General features: G+C 57.2%; 1 protein-coding gene across 1 annotated transcript in view; it reads left to right on the top strand.

Moving 5' to 3' along the window:
* LOC140405557 (ribosome biogenesis protein BMS1 homolog) overlaps positions 1–20,251 on the top strand; it is a gene marked incomplete at its 5' end in the record, with an annotated part of 196,965 nt that overhangs the window by 164,374 nt on the left and 12,340 nt on the right. The window contains 2 exons of the mRNA XM_072494117.1: positions 890–1,065; positions 19,309–19,470. Coding sequence (XP_072350218.1) covers positions 890–1,065; positions 19,309–19,470 — 338 coding nt within the window. The remainder of the gene's footprint in view (positions 1–889; positions 1,066–19,308; positions 19,471–20,251) is intronic.

The raw sequence follows: 20,251 nt of genomic DNA, 5'->3' as shown, positions 1-20,251 counted from the left end.
AGTGGACGTTCAGAGACTATTTTATCGGGTGGATGTAGCTGTTACAAGGGGGCATATCTATAAGGTTCAGGGTGGGAGATATAGGAGGGATGTCCGAGGTAGGTTCTTTACTCAGAGAGTGGTTAGGGTGTGGAATGGACTGCCTGCTGTGATAGTGCAGTCGGACACTTTAAGAACTTTCAAGCGGTTATTGGATAGGCACTTGGAGCACACCAGAATGACAGGGAGTGGGATAGCTTGATCTTGGTTTCGGACAATGCTCAGCACAACACCGAGGGCCGAAGGGCCTGTTCTGTGCTGTACTGTTCCATGTTCTATGTCTTGACGTTGACGCTGAGCTCACGGAATGTTTGTTAAATAATAGGGTTGTATTTAATAATGAATTTTTGTATGTTCCCCACAAGTTTGTGGCTGTTAAGGTCGGGAGCAGTCGGAACACATCCTGTTTCAGGCACAAGTTCGGCATCAAGGTCTCTCTGCTCTGGGAGGGGTACTCCCACACCCCCAAACCCCAGCCCCACCCCACACCTCCTAAACGACGAGCTTCAACCCGACCTCGAGCACCAATGCTGAAACCTTGCTTCATCCGTGCCACCTCACCTCACCACAAACTCTGGGATTTTGCCGAGTGTAGAAATTGGTTTGTTGCGACCACAGCTTTACGAATGATGACATTAGACAGGTGCCAGACTTTACCCTCTGTTGTTGGAATTGTGTCTCTGGGGAATCACTGTGAACCTGGGTCCTACCGTATCGTAACGCAAAGTTTGAACTTAATAAATGACACAAGACTGCTTCAATTGGTCTGGGACAGATTTTATTCAGCTGAAGTCATGTTGCGATGTGTTAACCAGTGTGAAGCTAATCTGCTCTTTTTGTTGATTCTCAGATATTGTTTTCATGAGAACGTGGTTTCCCGTTTCCGTGCCGAAGCTGTACAACCCAGTTACATCGCTGCTCCAACCAAGCAGTGAGAGAGGGACCTGGACTGGAATGAGAACCGTTGGCCAGCTCAAACATGACTTGGGCATTAAGACTAAACCAACCAAGGACTCCTTGTACAAGGTAATGGCAGATTAATACCTTCCGAATGACGGCAGCAAACCGTGACACACAGGTTCAGAGCTTGGAATTACTGACGTAGGACGAGCAGCGTAAAGAGACACAGGTTCCTCAGGAAAGCACGTTAGGACTGGAGCAACACCAAGTGTTGAACTTGGCATGGGGAAAGACATCAGCACTTCTGACACCCTGGTACCAGTCGGGGACCGATGCACTGTTTCCCTGGTACCAGTCGGGGTCCGATGCACTGTTTCCCTGGAACCAGTCGGGGTCCGATGCACTGTTTCTCTGGGACCAGTCGGGGTCCGATGCACTGTTTCACTGGCACCAGTCAGAGCCAGTAGCACTGTTTCCCTGGGACCAGTCGGGGTCCGATGCACTGTTTCCCTGGGACCAGTCGGGGTCCGATGCACTGTTTCCCTGGGACCAGTCGGGGTCCGATGCACTGTTTCCCTGGGATCAGTCGGGGTCCGATGCACTATTTCCCTGGGACCAGTCGGGGTCCGATGCATTGTTTCACTGGCACCAGTCGGGGTCCGATGCACTGTTTCCCTGGCACCAGTTGGGGTCCGATGCACTGTTTCACTGGCACCAGTCAGAGCCAGTAGCACTGTTTCCCTGGGACAAGTCGGGGTCCGATGCACTGTTTCACTGGCACCAGTTGGGGTCCGATGCACTGTTTCCCTGGGACCAGTCGGGGCCCGATGCACTGTTTCACTGGCACCAGTTGGGTCCGATGCACTGTTTCACTGGCACCAGTTGGGGTCCGATGCACTGTTTCACTGGCACCAGTTGGGGTCCGATGCACTGTTTCCCTGGAACCAGTCGGGGTCCGATGCACTGTTTCACTGACACCAGTTGGGGTCCGATGCACTGTTTCCGTGGGACCAGTCGGGGTCCGATGCACTTTCACTGGGACCAGTCGGGGTCCGATGCACTGTTTCACTGGCACCAGTTGGGGTCCGATGCACTGTTTCACTGGCACCAGTCAGAGCCAGTAGCACTGTTTCCCTGGGACCAGTCGGGGTCCGGTGCACTGTTTCTCTGGGACCAGTCGGGGTCCGATGCACTGTTTCACTGGCAACAGTCGGGGTCCGATGCACTGTTTCACTGGCACCAGTTGGGGTCCGATGCACTGTTTCACTGGCACCAGTAGGGGTCCGATGCACTGTTTCCCTGGGACCAGTCGGGATCCGATGCACTGTTTCACTGGGACCAGTTGGGGTCCGATGCACTGCTTCCCTCTCCGATGCACTGTTTCACTGGGACCAGTCAGGGTCCGATGCACTGTTTCACTGGGACCAGTCAGGGTCCGATGCACTGTTTCACTGGGACCAGTCAGGGTCCGATGCACTGTTTCCCTGGGACCAGTCGGGGTCCGATGCACTGTTTCACTGACACCAGTTGGGGTCCGATGCACTGTTTCCCTGGGAACAGTCGGGGTCCGATGCACTTTCACTGGGACCAGTCGGGGTCCGATGCACTGTTTCACTGGCACAAGTTCGGGTCCGATCAACTGTTTCACTGGCACTAGTTTGGGTCCGATGCAGTGTTTCCCTGGGACTAGTCGCGGTCCGATGCACTGTTTCACTGGGACCAGTTGGGGCCCGATGCACTGTTTCCCTGGGACCAGTCGGGGTCCGATGCACTGTTTCACTGGGACCAGTCGGGGTCCGATGCACTGTATCACTGGCACCAGTCAGAGCCAGTAGCACTGTTTCCCTGGGACCAGTCGGGGTCCGATGCACTGTTTCACTGGCACCAGTCGGGGTCCGATGCACTGTTTCACTGGCACCAGTTGGGGTCCGATGCACTGTTTCACTGGCACCAGTCAGAGCCAGTAGCACTGTTTCCCTGGGACCAGTCGGGGTCCGATGCACTGTTTCCCTGGGACCAGTCGGGGTCCGATGCACTGTTTCCCTGGGACCAGTCGGGGTCCGATGCACTGTTTCCCTGGGACCAGTTGGGGTCCGATGCACTGTTTCCCTGGGACCAGTCGGGGTCCGATGCACTGTTTCCCTGGGACCAGTCGGGGTCCGATGCACTGTTTGACTGGGACCAGTCGGGGTCCGATGCACTGTTTCCCTGGCATCAGTCGGGGTCCGATGCACTGTTTCACTAGCACTAGTTGGGGTCCGATGCACTGTTTCACTGGCACCAGTCAGAGCCAGTAGCACTGTTTCCCTGGGACCAGTCGGGGTCCGATGCACTGTTTCCCTGGGACCAGTCGGGGTCCGATGCACTGTTTCACTGGCACCAGTCGTGGTCCGATGCACTGTTTCCCTGGGACCAGTCGGGGTCCGATGCACTGTTTCACTGGGACCAGTCGGGGTCCGGTGCACTGTTTCACTGGCACCAGTCAGAGCCAGTAGCACTGTTTCACTGGCACCAGTCGGGGTCCGATGCACTGTTTGACTGGGACCAGTCGGGGTCCGATGCACTGTTTCCCTGGCACCAGTCGGGGTCCGATGCACTGTTTCACTGGCACTAGTTGGGGTCCGATGCACTGTTTCACTGGCACCAGTCAGAGCCAGTAGCACTGTTTCCCTGGGACCAGTCGGGGTCCGATGCACTGTTTCCCTGGGATCAGTCGGGGTCCGATGCACTGTTTCTCTGGGACCAGTCGGGGTCCGATGCACTGTTTCACTGGGACCAGTCGGGGTCCGATGCACTGTTTCACTGGCACCAGTCAGAGCCGGTAGCACTGTTTCACTGGCACCAGTCGGGGTCCGATGCACTGTTTGACTGGGACCAGTCGGGGTCCGATGCACTGTTTCCCTGACACCAGTCGGGGTCCGATGCACTGTTTCACTGGCACTAGTTGGGGTCCGATGCACTGTTTCACTGGCACCAGTCAGAGCCAGTAGCACTGTTTCCCTGGGACCAGTCGGGGTGCGATGCACTGTTTCCCTGGGATCAGTCGGGGTCCGATGCACTGTTTCTCTGGGACCAGTCGGGGTCCGATGCACTGTTTCACTGGGACCAGTCGGGGTCTGATGCACTGTTTCTCTGGGACCAGTCGGGGTCCGATGCACTGTTTCACTGGCACCAGTCAGAGCCAGTAGCACTGTTTCCCTGGGACCAGTCGGGGTCCGATGCACTGTTTCACTGGGACCAGTCGGGGTCCGATGCACTGTTTCCCTGGGATCAGTCGGGGTCCGATGCACTGTTTCACTGGCACCAGTCGGGGTCCGATGCACTGTTTCCCTGGGACCAGTCGGGGTCCGATGCACTGTTTCACTGGCACCAGTTGGGTCCGATGCACTGTTTCACTGGCACCAGTTGGGGTCCGATGCACTGTTTCACTGGCACCAGTTGGGGTCCGATGCACTGTTTCACTGGCACCAGTCGGGGTCCGTTGCACTGTTTCACTGGCACCAGTCGGGGTCCGATGCACTGTTTCCCTGGGACCAGTCGGGGTCCGATGCACTGTTTCACTGGGACCAGTCGGGGTCCGATGCACTGTTTCACTGGCACTAGTTGGGGTCCGATGCACTGTTTCACTGGCACCAGTTGGGGTCTGATGCACTGTTTCCCTGGAACCAGTCGGGGTACGATGCACTGTTTTACTGGCACCAGTTGGGCTCCGATGCACTGTTTCCGTGGGACCAGTCGGGGTCCGATGCACTTTCACTGGGACCAGTCGGGGTCCGATGCACTGTTTCACTGGCACCAGTTGGGGTCCGATGCACTGTTTCACTGGCACCAGTCAGAGCCAGTAGCACTGTTTCCCTGGGACCAGTCGGGGTCCGGTGCACTGTTTCTCCGGGACCAGTCGGGGTCCGATGCACTGTTTCACTGGCAACAGTCGGGGTCCGATGCACTGTTTCACTGGCACCAGTAGGGGTCCGATGCACTGTTTCCCTGGGAACAGTCGGGATCCGATGCACTGTTTCACTGGGACCAGTTGGGGTCCGATGCACTGTTTCCCTCTCCGATGCACTGTTTCACTGGGACCAGTCAGGGTCCGATGCACTGTTTCACTGGGACCAGTCAGGGTCCGATGCACTGTTTCCCTGGGAACAGTCGGGGTCCGATGCACTTTCACTGGGACCAGTCGGGGTCCGATGCACTGTTTCACTGGCACCAGTTCGGGTCCGATCAACTGTTTCACTGGCACCAGTCAGAGCCAGTAGCACTGTTTCCCTGGGACCAGTCGGGGTCCGATGCACTGTTTCTCTGGGACCAGTCGGGGTCCGATGCACTGTTTCACTGGCAACAGTCGGGGTCCGATGCACTGTTTCACTGGCACTAGTTGGGGTCCGATGCAGTGTTTCCCTGGGACCAGTCGCGGTCCGATGCACTGTTTCACTGGGACCAGTTGGGGCCCGATGCACTGTTTCCCTGGGACCAGTCGGGGTCCGATGCACTGTTTCACTGGGACCAGTCGGGGTCCGATGCACTGTATCACTGGCACCAGTCAGAGCCAGTAGCACTGTTTCCCTGGGACCAGTCGGGGTCCGATGCACTGTTTCACTGGCACCAGTCAGAGCCAGTAGCACTGTTTCCCTTGGACCAGTCGGGTCCGATGCACTGTTTCACTGGCACCAGTTGGGGTCCGATGCACTGTTTCCCTGGGACCAGTCGGGGTCCGATGCACTGTTTCACTGGCACCAGTCGGGGTCCGATGCACTGTTTCACTGGCAACAGTTGGGGTCCGATGCACTGTTTCACTGGCACCAGTTGGGGTCCGATGCGCTGTTTCACTGGCACCAGTCAGAGCCAGTAGCACTGTTTCCCTGGGACCAGTCGGGGTCCGATGCACTGTTTCCCTGGGAGCAGTCGGGGTCCGATGCACTGTTTACCTGGGACCAGTCGGGGTCCGATGCACTGTTTCCCTGGGACCAGTCGGGGTCCGGTGCACTGTTTGACTGGGACCAGTCGGGGTCCGATGCACTGTTTCACTAGCACTAGTTGGGGTCCGATGCACTGTTTCACTGGCACCAGTCAGAGCCAGTAGCACTGTTTCCCTGGGACCAGTCGGGATCCGATGCACCGTTTCCCTGGGACCAGTCGGGGTCCGATGCACTGTTTCCCTGGGACCAGTCGGGGTCCGATGCACTGTTTCACTGGCACCAGTCGTGGTCCGATGCACTGTTTCCCTGGGACCAGTCGGGGTCCGATGCACTGTTTCACTGGGACCAGTCGGGGTCCGGTGCACTGTTTCACTGGGACCAGTCGGGGTCCGATGCACTGTTTCACTGGCACCAGTTGGGTCCGATGCACTGTTTCACTGGCACCAGTTGGGGTCCGATGCACTGTTTCACTGGCACCAGTTGGGGTCCGATGCACTGTTTCACTGGCACCAGTCGGGGTCCGTTGCACTGTTTCACTGGCACCAGTCGGGGTCCGATGCACTGTTTCCCTGGGACCAGTCGGGGTCCGATGCACTGTTTCACTGGGACCAGTCGGGGTCCGATGCACTGTTTCACTGGCACCAGTTGGGGTCCGATGCACTGTTTCACTGGCACCAGTTGGGGTCTGATGCACTGTTTCCCTGGAACCAGTCGGGGTACGATGCACTGTTTTACTGGCACCAGTTGGGGTCCGATGCACTGTTTCACTGGCACCAGTTGGGGTCTGATGCACTGTTTCCCTGGAACCAGTCGGGGTACGATGCACTGTTTTACTGGCACCAGTTGGGCTCCGATGCACTGTTTCCGTGGGACCAGTCGGGGTCCGATGCACTTTCACTGGGACCAGTCGGGGTCCGATGCACTGTTTCACTGGCACCAGTTGGGGTCCGATGCACTGTTTCACTGGCACCAGTCAGAGCCAGTAGCACTGTTTCCCTGGGACCAGTCGGGGTCCGGTGCACTGTTTCTCCGGGACCAGTCGGGGTCCGATGCACTGTTTCACTGGCAACAGTCGGGGTCCGATGCACTGTTTCACTGGCACCAGTAGGGGTCCGATGCACTGTTTCCCTGGGAACAGTCGGGATCCGATGCACTGTTTCACTGGGACCAGTTGGGGTCCGATGCACTGTTTCCCTCTCCGATGCACTGTTTCACTGGGACCAGTCAGGGTCCGATGCACTGTTTCACTGGGACCAGTCAGGGTCCGATGCACTGTTTCCCTGGGAACAGTCGGGGTCCGATGCACTTTCACTGGGACCAGTCGGGGTCCGATGCACTGTTTCACTGGCACCAGTTCGGGTCCGATCAACTGTTTCACTGGCACCAGTCAGAGCCAGTAGCACTGTTTCCCTGGGACCAGTCGGGGTCCGATGCACTGTTTCTCTGGGACCAGTCGGGGTCCGATGCACTGTTTCACTGGCAACAGTCGGGGTCCGATGCACTGTTTCACTGGCACTAGTTGGGGTCCGATGCAGTGTTTCCCTGGGACCAGTCGCGGTCCGATGCACTGTTTCACTGGGACCAGTTGGGGCCCGATGCACTGTTTCCCTGGGACCAGTCGGGGTCCGATGCACTGTTTCACTGGGACCAGTCGGGGTCCGATGCACTGTATCACTGGCACCAGTCAGAGCCAGTAGCACTGTTTCCCTGGGACCAGTCGGGGTCCGATGCACTGTTTCACTGGCACCAGTCAGAGCCAGTAGCACTGTTTCCCTTGGACCAGTCGGGTCCGATGCACTGTTTCACTGGCACCAGTTGGGGTCCGATGCACTGTTTCCCTGGGACCAGTCGGGGTCCGATGCACTGTTTCACTGGCACCAGTCGGGGTCCGATGCACTGTTTCACTGGCAACAGTTGGGGTCCGATGCACTGTTTCACTGGCACCAGTTGGGGTCCGATGCGCTGTTTCACTGGCACCAGTCAGAGCCAGTAGCACTGTTTCCCTGGGACCAGTCGGGGTCCGATGCACTGTTTCCCTGGGAGCAGTCGGGGTCCGATGCACTGTTTACCTGGGACCAGTCGGGGTCCGATGCACTGTTTCCCTGGGACCAGTCGGGGTCCGGTGCACTGTTTGACTGGGACCAGTCGGGGTCCGATGCACTGTTTCACTAGCACTAGTTGGGGTCCGATGCACTGTTTCACTGGCACCAGTCAGAGCCAGTAGCACTGTTTCCCTGGGACCAGTCGGGATCCGATGCACCGTTTCCCTGGGACCAGTCGGGGTCCGATGCACTGTTTCCCTGGGACCAGTCGGGGTCCGATGCACTGTTTCACTGGCACCAGTCGTGGTCCGATGCACTGTTTCCCTGGGACCAGTCGGGGTCCGATGCACTGTTTCACTGGGACCAGTCGGGGTCCGGTGCACTGTTTCACTGGGACCAGTCGGGGTCCGATGCACTGTTTCACTGGCACCAGTTGGGTCCGATGCACTGTTTCACTGGCACCAGTTGGGGTCCGATGCACTGTTTCACTGGCACCAGTTGGGGTCCGATGCACTGTTTCACTGGCACCAGTCGGGGTCCGTTGCACTGTTTCACTGGCACCAGTCGGGGTCCGATGCACTGTTTCCCTGGGACCAGTCGGGGTCCGATGCACTGTTTCACTGGGACCAGTCGGGGTCCGATGCACTGTTTCACTGGCACCAGTTGGGGTCCGATGCACTGTTTCACTGGCACCAGTTGGGGTCTGATGCACTGTTTCCCTGGAACCAGTCGGGGTACGATGCACTGTTTTACTGGCACCAGTTGGGCTCCGATGCACTGTTTCCGTGGGACCAGTCGGGGTCCGATGCACTTTCACTGGGACCAGTCGGGGTCCGATGCACTGTTTCACTGGCACCAGTTGGGGTCCGATGCACTGTTTCACTGGCACCAGTCAGAGCCAGTAGCACTGTTTCCCTGGGACCAGTCGGGGTCCGGTGCACTGTTTCTCCGGGACCAGTCGGGGTCCGATGCACTGTTTCACTGGCAACAGTCGGGGTCCGATGCACTGTTTCACCGGCACCAGTTGGGGTCCGATGCACTGTTTCACTGGCACCAGTAGGGGTCCGATGCACTGTTTCCCTGGGAACAGTCGGGATCCGATGCACTGTTTCACTGGGACCAGTTGGGGTCCGATGCACTGTTTCCCTCTCCGATGCACTGTTTCACTGGGACCAGTCAGGGTCCGATGCACTGTTTCACTGGGACCAGTCAGGGTCCGATGCACTGTTTCCCTGGGAACAGTCGGGGTCCGATGCACTTTCACTGGGACCAGTCGGGGTCCGATGCACTGTTTCACTGGCACCAGTTCGGGTCCGATCAACTGTTTCACTGGCACCAGTCAGAGCCAGTAGCACTGTTTCCCTGGGACCAGTCGGGGTCCGATGCACTGTTTCTCTGGGACCAGTCGGGGTCCGATGCACTGTTTCACTGGCAACAGTCGGGGTCCGATGCACTGTTTCACTGGCACTAGTTGGGGTCCGATGCAGTGTTTCCCTGGGACCAGTCGCGGTCCGATGCACTGTTTCACTGGGACCAGTTGGGGCCCGATGCACTGTTTCCCTGGGACCAGTCGGGGTCCGATGCACTGTTTCACTGGGACCAGTCGGGGTCCGATGCACTGTATCACTGGCACCAGTCAGAGCCAGTAGCACTGTTTCCCTGGGACCAGTCGGGGTCCGATGCACTGTTTCACTGGCACCAGTCAGAGCCAGTAGCACTGTTTCCCTTGGACCAGTCGGGTCCGATGCACTGTTTCACTGGCACCAGTTGGGGTCCGATGCACTGTTTCCCTGGGACCAGTCGGGGTCCGATGCACTGTTTCACTGGCACCAGTCGGGGTCCGATGCACTGTTTCACTGGCAACAGTTGGGGTCCGATGCACTGTTTCACTGGCACCAGTTGGGGTCCGATGCGCTGTTTCACTGGCACCAGTCAGAGCCAGTAGCACTGTTTCCCTGGGACCAGTCGGGGTCCGATGCACTGTTTCCCTGGGAGCAGTCGGGGTCCGATGCACTGTTTACCTGGGACCAGTCGGGGTCCGATGCACTGTTTCCCTGGGACCAGTCGGGGTCCGGTGCACTGTTTGACTGGGACCAGTCGGGGTCCGATGCACTGTTTCACTAGCACTAGTTGGGGTCCGATGCACTGTTTCACTGGCACCAGTCAGAGCCAGTAGCACTGTTTCCCTGGGACCAGTCGGGATCCGATGCACCGTTTCCCTGGGACCAGTCGGGGTCCGATGCACTGTTTCCCTGGGACCAGTCGGGGTCCGATGCACTGTTTCACTGGGACCAGTCGGGGTCCGGTGCACTGTTTCACTGGCACCAGTCAGAGCCAGTAGCACTGTTTCACTGGCACCAGTCGGGGTCCGATGCACTGTTTCCCTGGCACCAGTCGGGGTCCGATGCACTGTTTCACTGGCACTAGTTGGGGTCCGATGCACTGTTTCACTGGCACCAGTCAGAGCCAGTAGCACTGTTTCCCTGGGACCAGTCGGGGTCCGATGCACTGTTTCCCTGGGATCAGTCGGGGTCCGATGCACTGTTTCTCTGGGACCAGTCGGGGTCCAATGCACTGTTTCACTGGGACCAGTCGGGGTCCGATGCACTGTTTCACTGGCACCAGTCAGAGCCAGTAGCACTGTTTCACTGGCACCAGTCGGGGTCCGATGCACTGTTTGACTGGGACCAGTCGGGGTCCGATGCACTGTTTCCCTGGCACCAGTCGGGGTCCGATGCACTGTTTCACTGGCACTAGTTGGGTCCGATGCACTGTTTCACTGGCACCAGTCAGAGCCAGTAGCACTGTTTCCCTGGGACCAGTCGGGGTTTGATGCACTGTTTCGCTGGCACCAGTCAGAGCCAGTAGCACTGTTTCCCTGGGACCAGTCGGGGTGCGATGCACTGTTTCCCTGGGATCCGTCGGGGTCCGATGCACTGTTTCTCTGGGACCAGTCGGGGTCCGATGCACTGTTTCACTGGGACCAGTCGGGGTCCGATGCACTGTTTCTCTGGGACCAGTCGGGGTCCGATGCACTGTTTCACTGGCACCAGTCGGGGTCCGATGCACTGTTTCCCTGGGACCAGTCGGGGTCCGATGCACTGTTTCCCTGGACCAGTCTGGGTCCGATGCACTGTTTCACTGGGACCAGTCGGGGTCCGATGCACTGTTTCACTGGCACCAATCAGAGCCAGTAGCACTGTTTCCCTGGGACCAGTCGGGGTCCGATGCACTGTTTCACTGGCACCAGTTGGGTCCGATGTACTGTTTCACTGGCACCAGTTGGGGTCCGATGCACTGTTTCACTGGCACCAGTTGGGGTCCGATGCACTGTTTCACTGGCACCAGTCGGGGTCCGATGCACTGTTTCACTGGCACCAGTCGGGGTCCGATGCACTGTTTCCCTGGGACCAGTCGGGGTCCGATGCACTATTTCTCTGGAACCAGTCGGGGTCCGATGCACTGTTTCACTGGCACCAGTTGGGGTCCGACGCACTGTTTCACTGGCACCAGTTGGGGTCCGATGCACTGTTTCCCTGGGACCAGTCGGGGTCCGATGCACTGTTTCCCTGGAACCAGTCGGGGTCCGATGCACTGTTTCACTGGCACCAGTTGGGGTCGGATGCACTGTTTCCGTGGGACCAGTCGGGGTCCGATGCACTTTCACTGGGACCAGTCGGGGTCCGATGCACTGTTTCACTGGCACCAGTTAGAGCCAGTAGCACTGTTTCCCTGGGACCAGTCGGGGTCCGGTGCACTGTTTCTCTGGGACCAGTTGGGGTCCGATGCACTGTTTCCCTGGGACCAGTCGGGGTCCGATGCACTGTTTCACTGGGACCAGTCGGGGACGGATGCACTGTTTCACTGACACCAGTTGGGGTCCGATGCACTGTTTCCCTGGGAACAGTCGGGGTCCGATGCACTTTCACTGGGACCAGTCGGGGTCCGATGCACTGTTTCACTGGCACCAGTTCGGGTCCGATGAACTGTTTCACTGGCACTAGTCAGAGCCAGTAGCACTGTTTCCCTGGGACCAGTCGTGTCCGATGCACTGTTTCACTGGCACCAGTTGGGGTCCGATGCACTGTTTCCCTGGGACCAGTCGGGGTCCGATGCACTGTTTCACTGGCACCAGTTGGGGTCCGATGCACTGTTTCCCTGGGACCAATCGGGGTCCGATGCACTTTCACTGGGACCAGTCGGGGTCCGATGCACTGTTTCACTGGCACCAGTTGGGGTCCGATGCACTGTTTCACTGGCACCAGTCAGAGCCAGTAGCACTGTTTCCCTGGGACCAGTCGAGGTCCGATGCACTGTTTCCCTGGGACCAGTCGGGGTCCGATGCACTGTTTCACTGGCACCAGTCTGGGTCCGATGCACTGTTTCCCTGGGACCAGTCGGGGTCCGATGCACTGTTTCACTGGCACCAGTCGTGGTCCGATGCACTGTTTCCCTGGGACCAGTCGGGGTCCGATGCACTGTTTCACTGGGACCAGTCGGGGTCCGATGCACTGTTTCACTGGCACCAGTCGGGGTCCGATGCACTGTTTCACTGGCACCAGTCAGAGCCAGTAGCACTGTTTCACTGGCACCAGTCGGGGTCCGATGCACTGTTTCCCTGGCACCAGTCGGGGTCCGATGCACTGTTTCACTGGCACTAGTTGGGGTCCGATGCACTGTTTCACTGGCACCAGTCAGAGCCAGTAGCACTGTTTCCCTGGGACCAGTCGGGGTCCGATGCACTGTTTCACTGGGACCAGTCGGGGTCCGATGCACTGTTTCACTGGCACTAGTTGGGGTCCGATGCACTGTTTCACTGGCACCAGTCAGAGCCAGTAGCACTGTTTCCCTGGGACCAGTCGGGGTTTGATGCACTGTTTCGCTGGCACCAGTCAGAGCCAGTAGCACTGTTGCCCTGGGACCTGTCGGGGTCCGATGCACTGTTTCCCTGGGATCAGTCGGGGTCCGATGCACTGTTTCTCTGGGACCAGTCGGGGTCCGATGCACTGTTTCACTGGGACCAGTCGGGGTCCGATGCACTGTTTCTCTGGCACCAGTCGGGGTCCGATGCACTGTTTCACTGGGACCAGTCGGGGTCCGATGCACTGTTTCCCTGGGACCAGTCGGGGTCCGATGCACTGTTTCACTGGCACCAGTCAGAGCCAGTAGCACTGTTTCCCTGGGATCAGCCGGGGTCCGATGCACTGTTTCCCTGGGACCAGTCGGGGTCCGATGCACTGTTTCCCTGGGATCAGTCGGATCCGATGCACTGTTTCCCTGGACCAGTCTGGGTCCGATGCACTGTTTCACTGGGACCAGTCGGGGTCCGATGCACTGTTTCCCTGGGACCAGTCGGGGTCCGATGCACTGTTTCACTGGCACCAGTTGGGGTCCGATGCACTGTTTCACTGGCACCAGTTGGGGTCCGATGCACTGTTTCCCTGGGACCAGTCGGTGTCCGATGCACTGTTTCACTGGCACCAGTCAGAGCCAGTAGCACTGTTTCACTGGCACCAGTTGGGGTCCGATGCACTGTTTCACTGGCACCAGTTGGGGTCCGATGCACTGTTTCACTGGCACCAGTCGGGGTCCGATGCACTGTTTCACTGGCAACAGTCGGGGTCCGATGCACTGTTTCACTGGCACCAGTCAGAGCCAGTAGCACTGTTTCACTGGCACCAGTCGGGGTGCGATGCACTGTTTGACTGGGACCAGTCGGGGTCCGATGCACTGTTTCCCTGGCACCAGTCGGGGTCCGATGCACTGTTTCACTGGCACCAGTTGGGGTCCGATGCACTGTTTCACTGGCACCAGTCAGAGCCAGTAGCACTGTTTCTCTGGGACCAGTCGGGGTCCGATGCACTTTCACTGGGACCAGTCGGTGTCCGATGCACTTTCACTGGGACCAGTCGGTGTCCGATGCACTGTTTCACTGGCACCAGTTGGGGTCCGATGCACTGTTTCACTGGCACCAGTCAGAGCCAGTAGCACTGTTTCCCTCGGACCAGTCGGGGTCCGATGCACTGTTTCACTGGCACCAGTCAGAGCCAGTAGCACTGTTTCCCTGGGACCAGTCGGGGTCCGATGCACTGTTTCACTGGCACCAGTCGGGGTCCGATGCACTGTTTCCCTGGAACCAGTCGGGGTCCGATGCACTGTTTCACTGGCACCAGTTGGGGTCCGATGCACTGTTTCCCTGGGACCAGTCGGGGTCCGATGCACTTTCACTGGGACCAGTCGGGGTCCGATGCACTGTTTCACTGGCACCAGTCGTGGTCCGATGCACTGTTTCCCTGGGACCAGTCGGGGTCCGATGCACTGTTTCACTGGCACCAGTCAGAGCCAGTAGCACTGTTTCCCTGGGACCAGTCTGGGTCCGATGCACTGTTTCACTGGCACCAGTTGGGGTCCGATGTACTGTTTCACTGGGACCAGTCGGGGTGAGATGCACTTTCACTGGGACCAGTCGGGGTCCGATGCACTGTTTCACTGGCACCAGTCGGGGTGAGATGCACTGTTTCCCTGGGACAAGTCGGGGTACGATGCACTGTTTCACTGGCACCAGTTGGGGTCCGATGCACTGTTTCCCTGGGATGAGTCGGGGTCCGATGCACTGTTTCACTGGCACCACTTGGGGTCCGATGCACTGTTTCCCTGGCACATATCTGGGTCCGATGTACTGTTTCCCTGGCACCAGTCAGAGCCAGTAGCACTGTTTCCCTGGGACCAGTCGGGGTCCGATGCACTATTTCACTGGCACCAGTTGGGATCCGATGCACTGTTTCCCTGGGACCAGTCGGGGTCCGATGCACTTTCCCTGGGACCAGTCGGGGTCCGATGCACTGTTTCACTGGCACCAGTTGGGGTCCGATGCACTGTTTCACTGGCACCAGTCGGGGTCCGATGCACTGTTTCCCTGGGACCAGTCAGGTTCCGTGGCACTGTTTCCCTGGAACCAGTCGGAGCCAGTAGCACTGTTTACCCCTCTGGCACCAGTCAGAGCCCTGGCGTGTATGTTGGTGCTCCCAGTAAAGGAGTTTAGGAGGAACCTCTTCACCCAAAGGGTTGTGAATCTATGGAATTCCTTGCCCAGTGAACCAGTAGAGGCTCCTTCATTAAATGTTTTCAAGATAAAGAGAGATAGTTTTTTGAAGAATAAAGGGATTAAGGGTTATGGTGTTCGGGCCGGAAAGTGGAGCTGAGTCCACAAAAGATAAGCCATGATCTCATTGAATGGTGGAGCAGGCTCGAGGGGCCAAATGGCCTACTCCTGCTCCTAGTTCATATGTTCTTATGTAAAACAGCACTGTCGAGGCCCCACTCTAAACAGTAACACAGCACTGGATACACCCCACACTGAACAGTAACACAGCACTGGATACACCCCACTCTGAACAGTAACACAGCACTGGCTAGGCCCCACGCTGAACAGTAACACAGCATTGTCTAGGCCCCTCTCTAACCAGTAACACAGCAATGGCTGGGCCCCACTCTGAACAGTAACACAGCACTGGCTAAGCCCCACTCTGAAGAGTAACACAGCAGTGGCTAGGCCCCACTCTGAACAGGATTACAGCACTGGATACACCCCACTCTGAACAGTAATGCAGCACTGGCTAGGCCCCTCTCTGGACAGTATCACAGCACTGGCTAGGCCCCACTCCGAACAGTAACACAGCACTGGCTAGGCCCCACTCTGAACAGGAGCACAGCACTGGCTACACCACACTCTGAACAGTAACACAGCACTGGCTAGGCCCCACTCTGAACAGGAGCACAGCAGTGGCTAGGCCCCACTCTGAACAGTAACACAGCACTGGCTAGGCCCCACTCTGAACAGGAGCACAGCACTGGCTACACCACACTCTGAACAGTAACACAGCAGTGGCTAGGCCCCACTCTGAACAGTAACACAGCAGTGGCTCGGCCCCACTCTGAACAGTAACACAGCACTGGCTGCGCCCCACTCTGAACAGTAACACAGCACTGGCTGCGCCCCACTCTGAACAGCAACACAGCACGGCTAGGCTCCGCTCTAAACAGTAACACAGCACTGGCTGGGCCCCACACTGAACAGTAACACAGCAGTGGCTCGGCCCCACTCTGAACAGTAACACAGCACTGGCTGCGCCCCACTCTGAACAGCAACACAGCACGGCTAGGCTCCGCTCTAAACAGTAACACAGCACTGGCTGGGCCCCACACTGAACAGTAACACAGCACTGGCTGGGCCCCACACTGAACAGTAACACAGCAGTGGCTAGGCCCCACTCTGGACAGTAACACAGCGCTGGCTAGGCCCCACTCAAAACAGTAACACAGCACTGGCTAGACCCCACTCTGAACAGTAACACAGCACTGGCTGCGCCCCACTCTGAACAGTAACAAAGCACTGGCTAGGCCCCTCTCTGGACAGTAACACAGCACTGGCCAGGCCCTACTCTGAACAGTAACAGCACTGGCTAGGCCCCACACTGAACAGTAAAACAGCGCTGGCTAGGCCCCACTCTGAACAGTAACACAGCAGTGGCTACACCCCACACTGAACAGTAACACAGCACTGGCTAAGCCCCACTCTGAACAGTAACACAGCACTGGCTGCACCCCACACTGAACAGTAACACAGCACTGGCTAGGCCCCACTCTGAACAGTAACACAGCACTGGCTAGGCCCCTCTCTGACCAGCAACACAGCACTGGCTAAGCCCCACTCTGAACAGTAACACAGCACTGGCTAAGCCCCACTCTGACCAGTAACACAGCACTGGCAAGGCCCCATTCTGAACAGCAACACAGCACTGGCTGCACCCCACACTGAACAGTAACACAGCACTGGCTAAGCCCCACTCTGAACAGTAACACAGCACTGGCTAAGCCCCACTCTGACCAGTAACACAGCACTGGCTAGGCCCCTCTCTGAACAGTAACACAGCACTGGCTAGGCCCCACTCTGAACAGCAACACAGCACTGGCTAGGCCTCCACTCTGAACAGTAACACAGCACTGGCAAGGCTCCACTCTGAACAGTAACACAGCACTGGCTACACCACACTCTGACCAGGAACACAGCACTGGCTAGGCCCCTCTCTGGACAGTAGCACAGCACTGGCTAGGCCCCACTCTGAACAGTAACACAGCACTGGCTAGGCCCCTCTCTGACCAGTAACATAGCACTGGCTACACCCCACTCTGAAGAGTAACACAGCACTGGCTAGGCCCCACTCTGAACAGTAACACAGCACTGGCTAGGCCCCACTCTGAACAGTAACACAGCACTGGCTCGGCCTCCACTCTGAACAGTAACACAGCACTGGCTAGGCCCCACTCTGGACAGTAACACAGCACTGGCTAGGCCCCTCTCTGACCAGTAACATAGCACTGGCTAGGCCCCACTCTGGACAGTAACACAGCACTGGCTGGGCCCCACTCTGAACAGTAACACAGCACTGGCTAGGCCCCACTCTGAACAGTAACACAGCACTGGATACACCCCACACTGAACAGTAACACAGCACTGGCTAAGCCCCACTCTGAACAGTAACACAGCACTGGATACACCCCACTCTGACCAGTAACACAGCACTGGCTAGGCCCTACACTGAACAGTAAAACAGCGCTGGCTAAGCCCCACTCTGAACAGTAACACAGCAGTGGCTAGGCCCCACTCTGAACAGTAACACAGCACTGGCTACACCCCGCTCTGAACAGTAACACAGCACTGGCTACACCCCGCTCTGAACAGTAACACAGCACTGGCTAAGCCCCACTCTGAACAGTAACACAGCACTGGCTAGGCCCCACTCTGAACAGTAACACAGCACTGGCTAGGCCCCTCTCTGACCAGCAACATAGCACTGGCTAGGCCCACTCTGAACAGTAACACAGCACTGGCTAGGCCCCACTCTGAACAGTAACACAGCGCTGGCTAGGCCCCTCTCTGACCAGCAACATAGCACTGGCTAGGCCTCCACTCTGAACAGTAACACAGCACTGGCTAGGCCCCACTCTGAACAGTAACACAGCACTGGCTAGGCCCCTCTCTGACCAGCAACATAGCACTGGCTAGGCCCACTCTGAACAGTAACACAGCACTGGCTAGGCCCCACTCTGAACAGTAACACAGCGCTGGCTAGGCCCCTCTCTGACCAGCAACATAGCACTGGCTAGGCCCACTCTGAACAGTAACACAGCACTGGCTAGGCCCCACTCTGAACAGTAACACAGCGCTGGCTAGGCCCCTCTCTGACCAGCAACATAGCACCGGCTAGGCCCCACTCTGAACAGTAACACAGCGCTGGCTAGGCCCCTCTCTGACCAGCAACATAGCACTGGCTAGGCCCACTCTGAACAGTAACACAGCACTGGCTAGGCCCCACTCTGGGCAGTAACACAGCACTGGCTGGGCCCCACTCTGAACAGTAACACAGCACTGGCTGAGCCCCACTCTGAACAGTAACACAGCACTGGCTAGGCCCCTCTCTGAACAGTAACACAGCACTGGCTAGGCCACACTCTGGACATTAACACAGCACTGGCTGGGCCCCACTCTGAACAGTAACACAGCACTGGCTGGGCCCCACTCTGAACAGTAACACAGCACTGGCTACACCCCGCTCTGAACAGTAACACAGCACTGGCTAGGCCCCACTTTTAACAGTAACACAGCACTGGCTAGGCCCCACTCTGAACAGTAACACAGCACTGGCTAGGCCCCTCTCTGACCAGTAACACAGCACTGGCTAGGCCCCACTCTGGACATTAACACAGCACTGGCTGGGCCCCACTCTGAACAGTAACACAGCACTGGCTGGGCCCCACTCTGAACAGTAACACAGCACTGGCTACACCCCGCTCTGAACAGTAACACAGCACTGGCTAGGCCCCACTTTTAACAGTAACACAGCACTGGCTAGGCCCCACTCTGAACAGTAACACAGCACTGGCTAGGCCCCTCTCTGAACAGTAACACAGCACTGGCTAGGCCCCACTCTGAACAGCAACACAGCACTGGCTAGGCCCCACTCTGAACAGCAACACAGCACTGGCTAGGCCCCACTCTGAACAGTACCACAGCACTGGCTACACCCTGCTCTGAACAGTAACACAGCACTGGCTAGGCCCCAGCTTGGGTATTGAACCTGTTACTGGGCAATACATTTTGCAAAACATGTCAAGGCATTTGAGGGAATGCAAAGAGATTGATGGGAATGATATGGATGTGGGATTTCAGTTAGATTTGATTTATTTCAAGTCCGTGGCTTAGAATCAGTAACTCAGGCACCAAATTCCTGATAGTCAATTACCGTTAACCTATCAACGTGTTCTGTAGTATTGGAGTTGTTACTGGACCTGAGCTGGTTGTTTGACCTGTGTTTGCGGTATTTCTAACTGTCTGCATTTTCCTGCAGCCCATCGCCAGGGAAGTGAAACACTTCAATCCCCTCTACATCCCCAAGATGCTGCAGAGAGCCTTGCCCTTTAAGAGCAAGCCCAAAAATCAGGAGAAATTGGTCGGTGCACCGTTGGATCGGCAGCGAGTGGCTGTGATAAAAAGCTCCCATGAGAGAAAGGTAACTGCAGGAACTGATGAAATTTGCAGCCTGTGTTTTCAGGGCAATGGGCGACATTAGTGCATCGATAGACCTGATTCTCATCTGTCCTGGGTCTGCTGTGTGACCAGATGCCAGACTGCGGTCTGACCGACAGCTTTGCAGAATTCCTCCTTTTGGAGATAATGCTTGTGTGTCAGACACTGGATATCTTTCATCTGATTGCACAGCAGCCAAGATTTGAAGTAACCGCCCTCGGTAGCAGCATGTTCTAAAAACCAGTGACAATCCATGTCTGTTAGCCTTGAATAACCTGCAAGAAAAATCACAAGGATATAACCCTCCTGTTGTGCGTTTGCACCTTCTGTCTGATCGCTGGGGAGTGTGGAAGCGAGGCGTTAGCTGCTAGCTGGGGAGTGTGGAAGCGAGGCGTTAGCTGCTAGCTGGGGTATGTGGCGAGTTTAGCTCCACCAACAGGAAGCTGATGCTAAGTCACAGCTGCAGTTGAGATGTTGGAATTGACGTTCTGTCTGAGTCACAGCAAAGTTCCAGCTGGAGATTAGCGCCGGGACCGTTCCCGGCTTCTCTCCAGCCAGTGGAGTCTGGGAATGAACAACAAGCTACAATGTTGTTCTTTTAGGCGACAGTTTTAGATAGAGGATCTGGATCGGCGCAGGCTTGGAGGGCCGAAGGGCCTGTTCCTGTGCTGTAATTTTTCTTTGTTCTTCTTCTTTGTTCTAATGTTGTATCCTGTTCACGGGAAGTAGCTTCAACTTTCCACATCAAAGTCAGAACTCTGCTC

This window comes from Scyliorhinus torazame, unplaced genomic scaffold, assembly GCF_047496885.1.
Source record: "Scyliorhinus torazame isolate Kashiwa2021f unplaced genomic scaffold, sScyTor2.1 scaffold_57, whole genome shotgun sequence".
Lineage (NCBI taxonomy): Eukaryota > Metazoa > Chordata > Chondrichthyes > Carcharhiniformes > Scyliorhinidae > Scyliorhinus > Scyliorhinus torazame.
The sequence above is the reverse complement of the archived record's forward strand: the minus strand, read 5'-3'. Positions and strand labels throughout refer to the sequence as shown.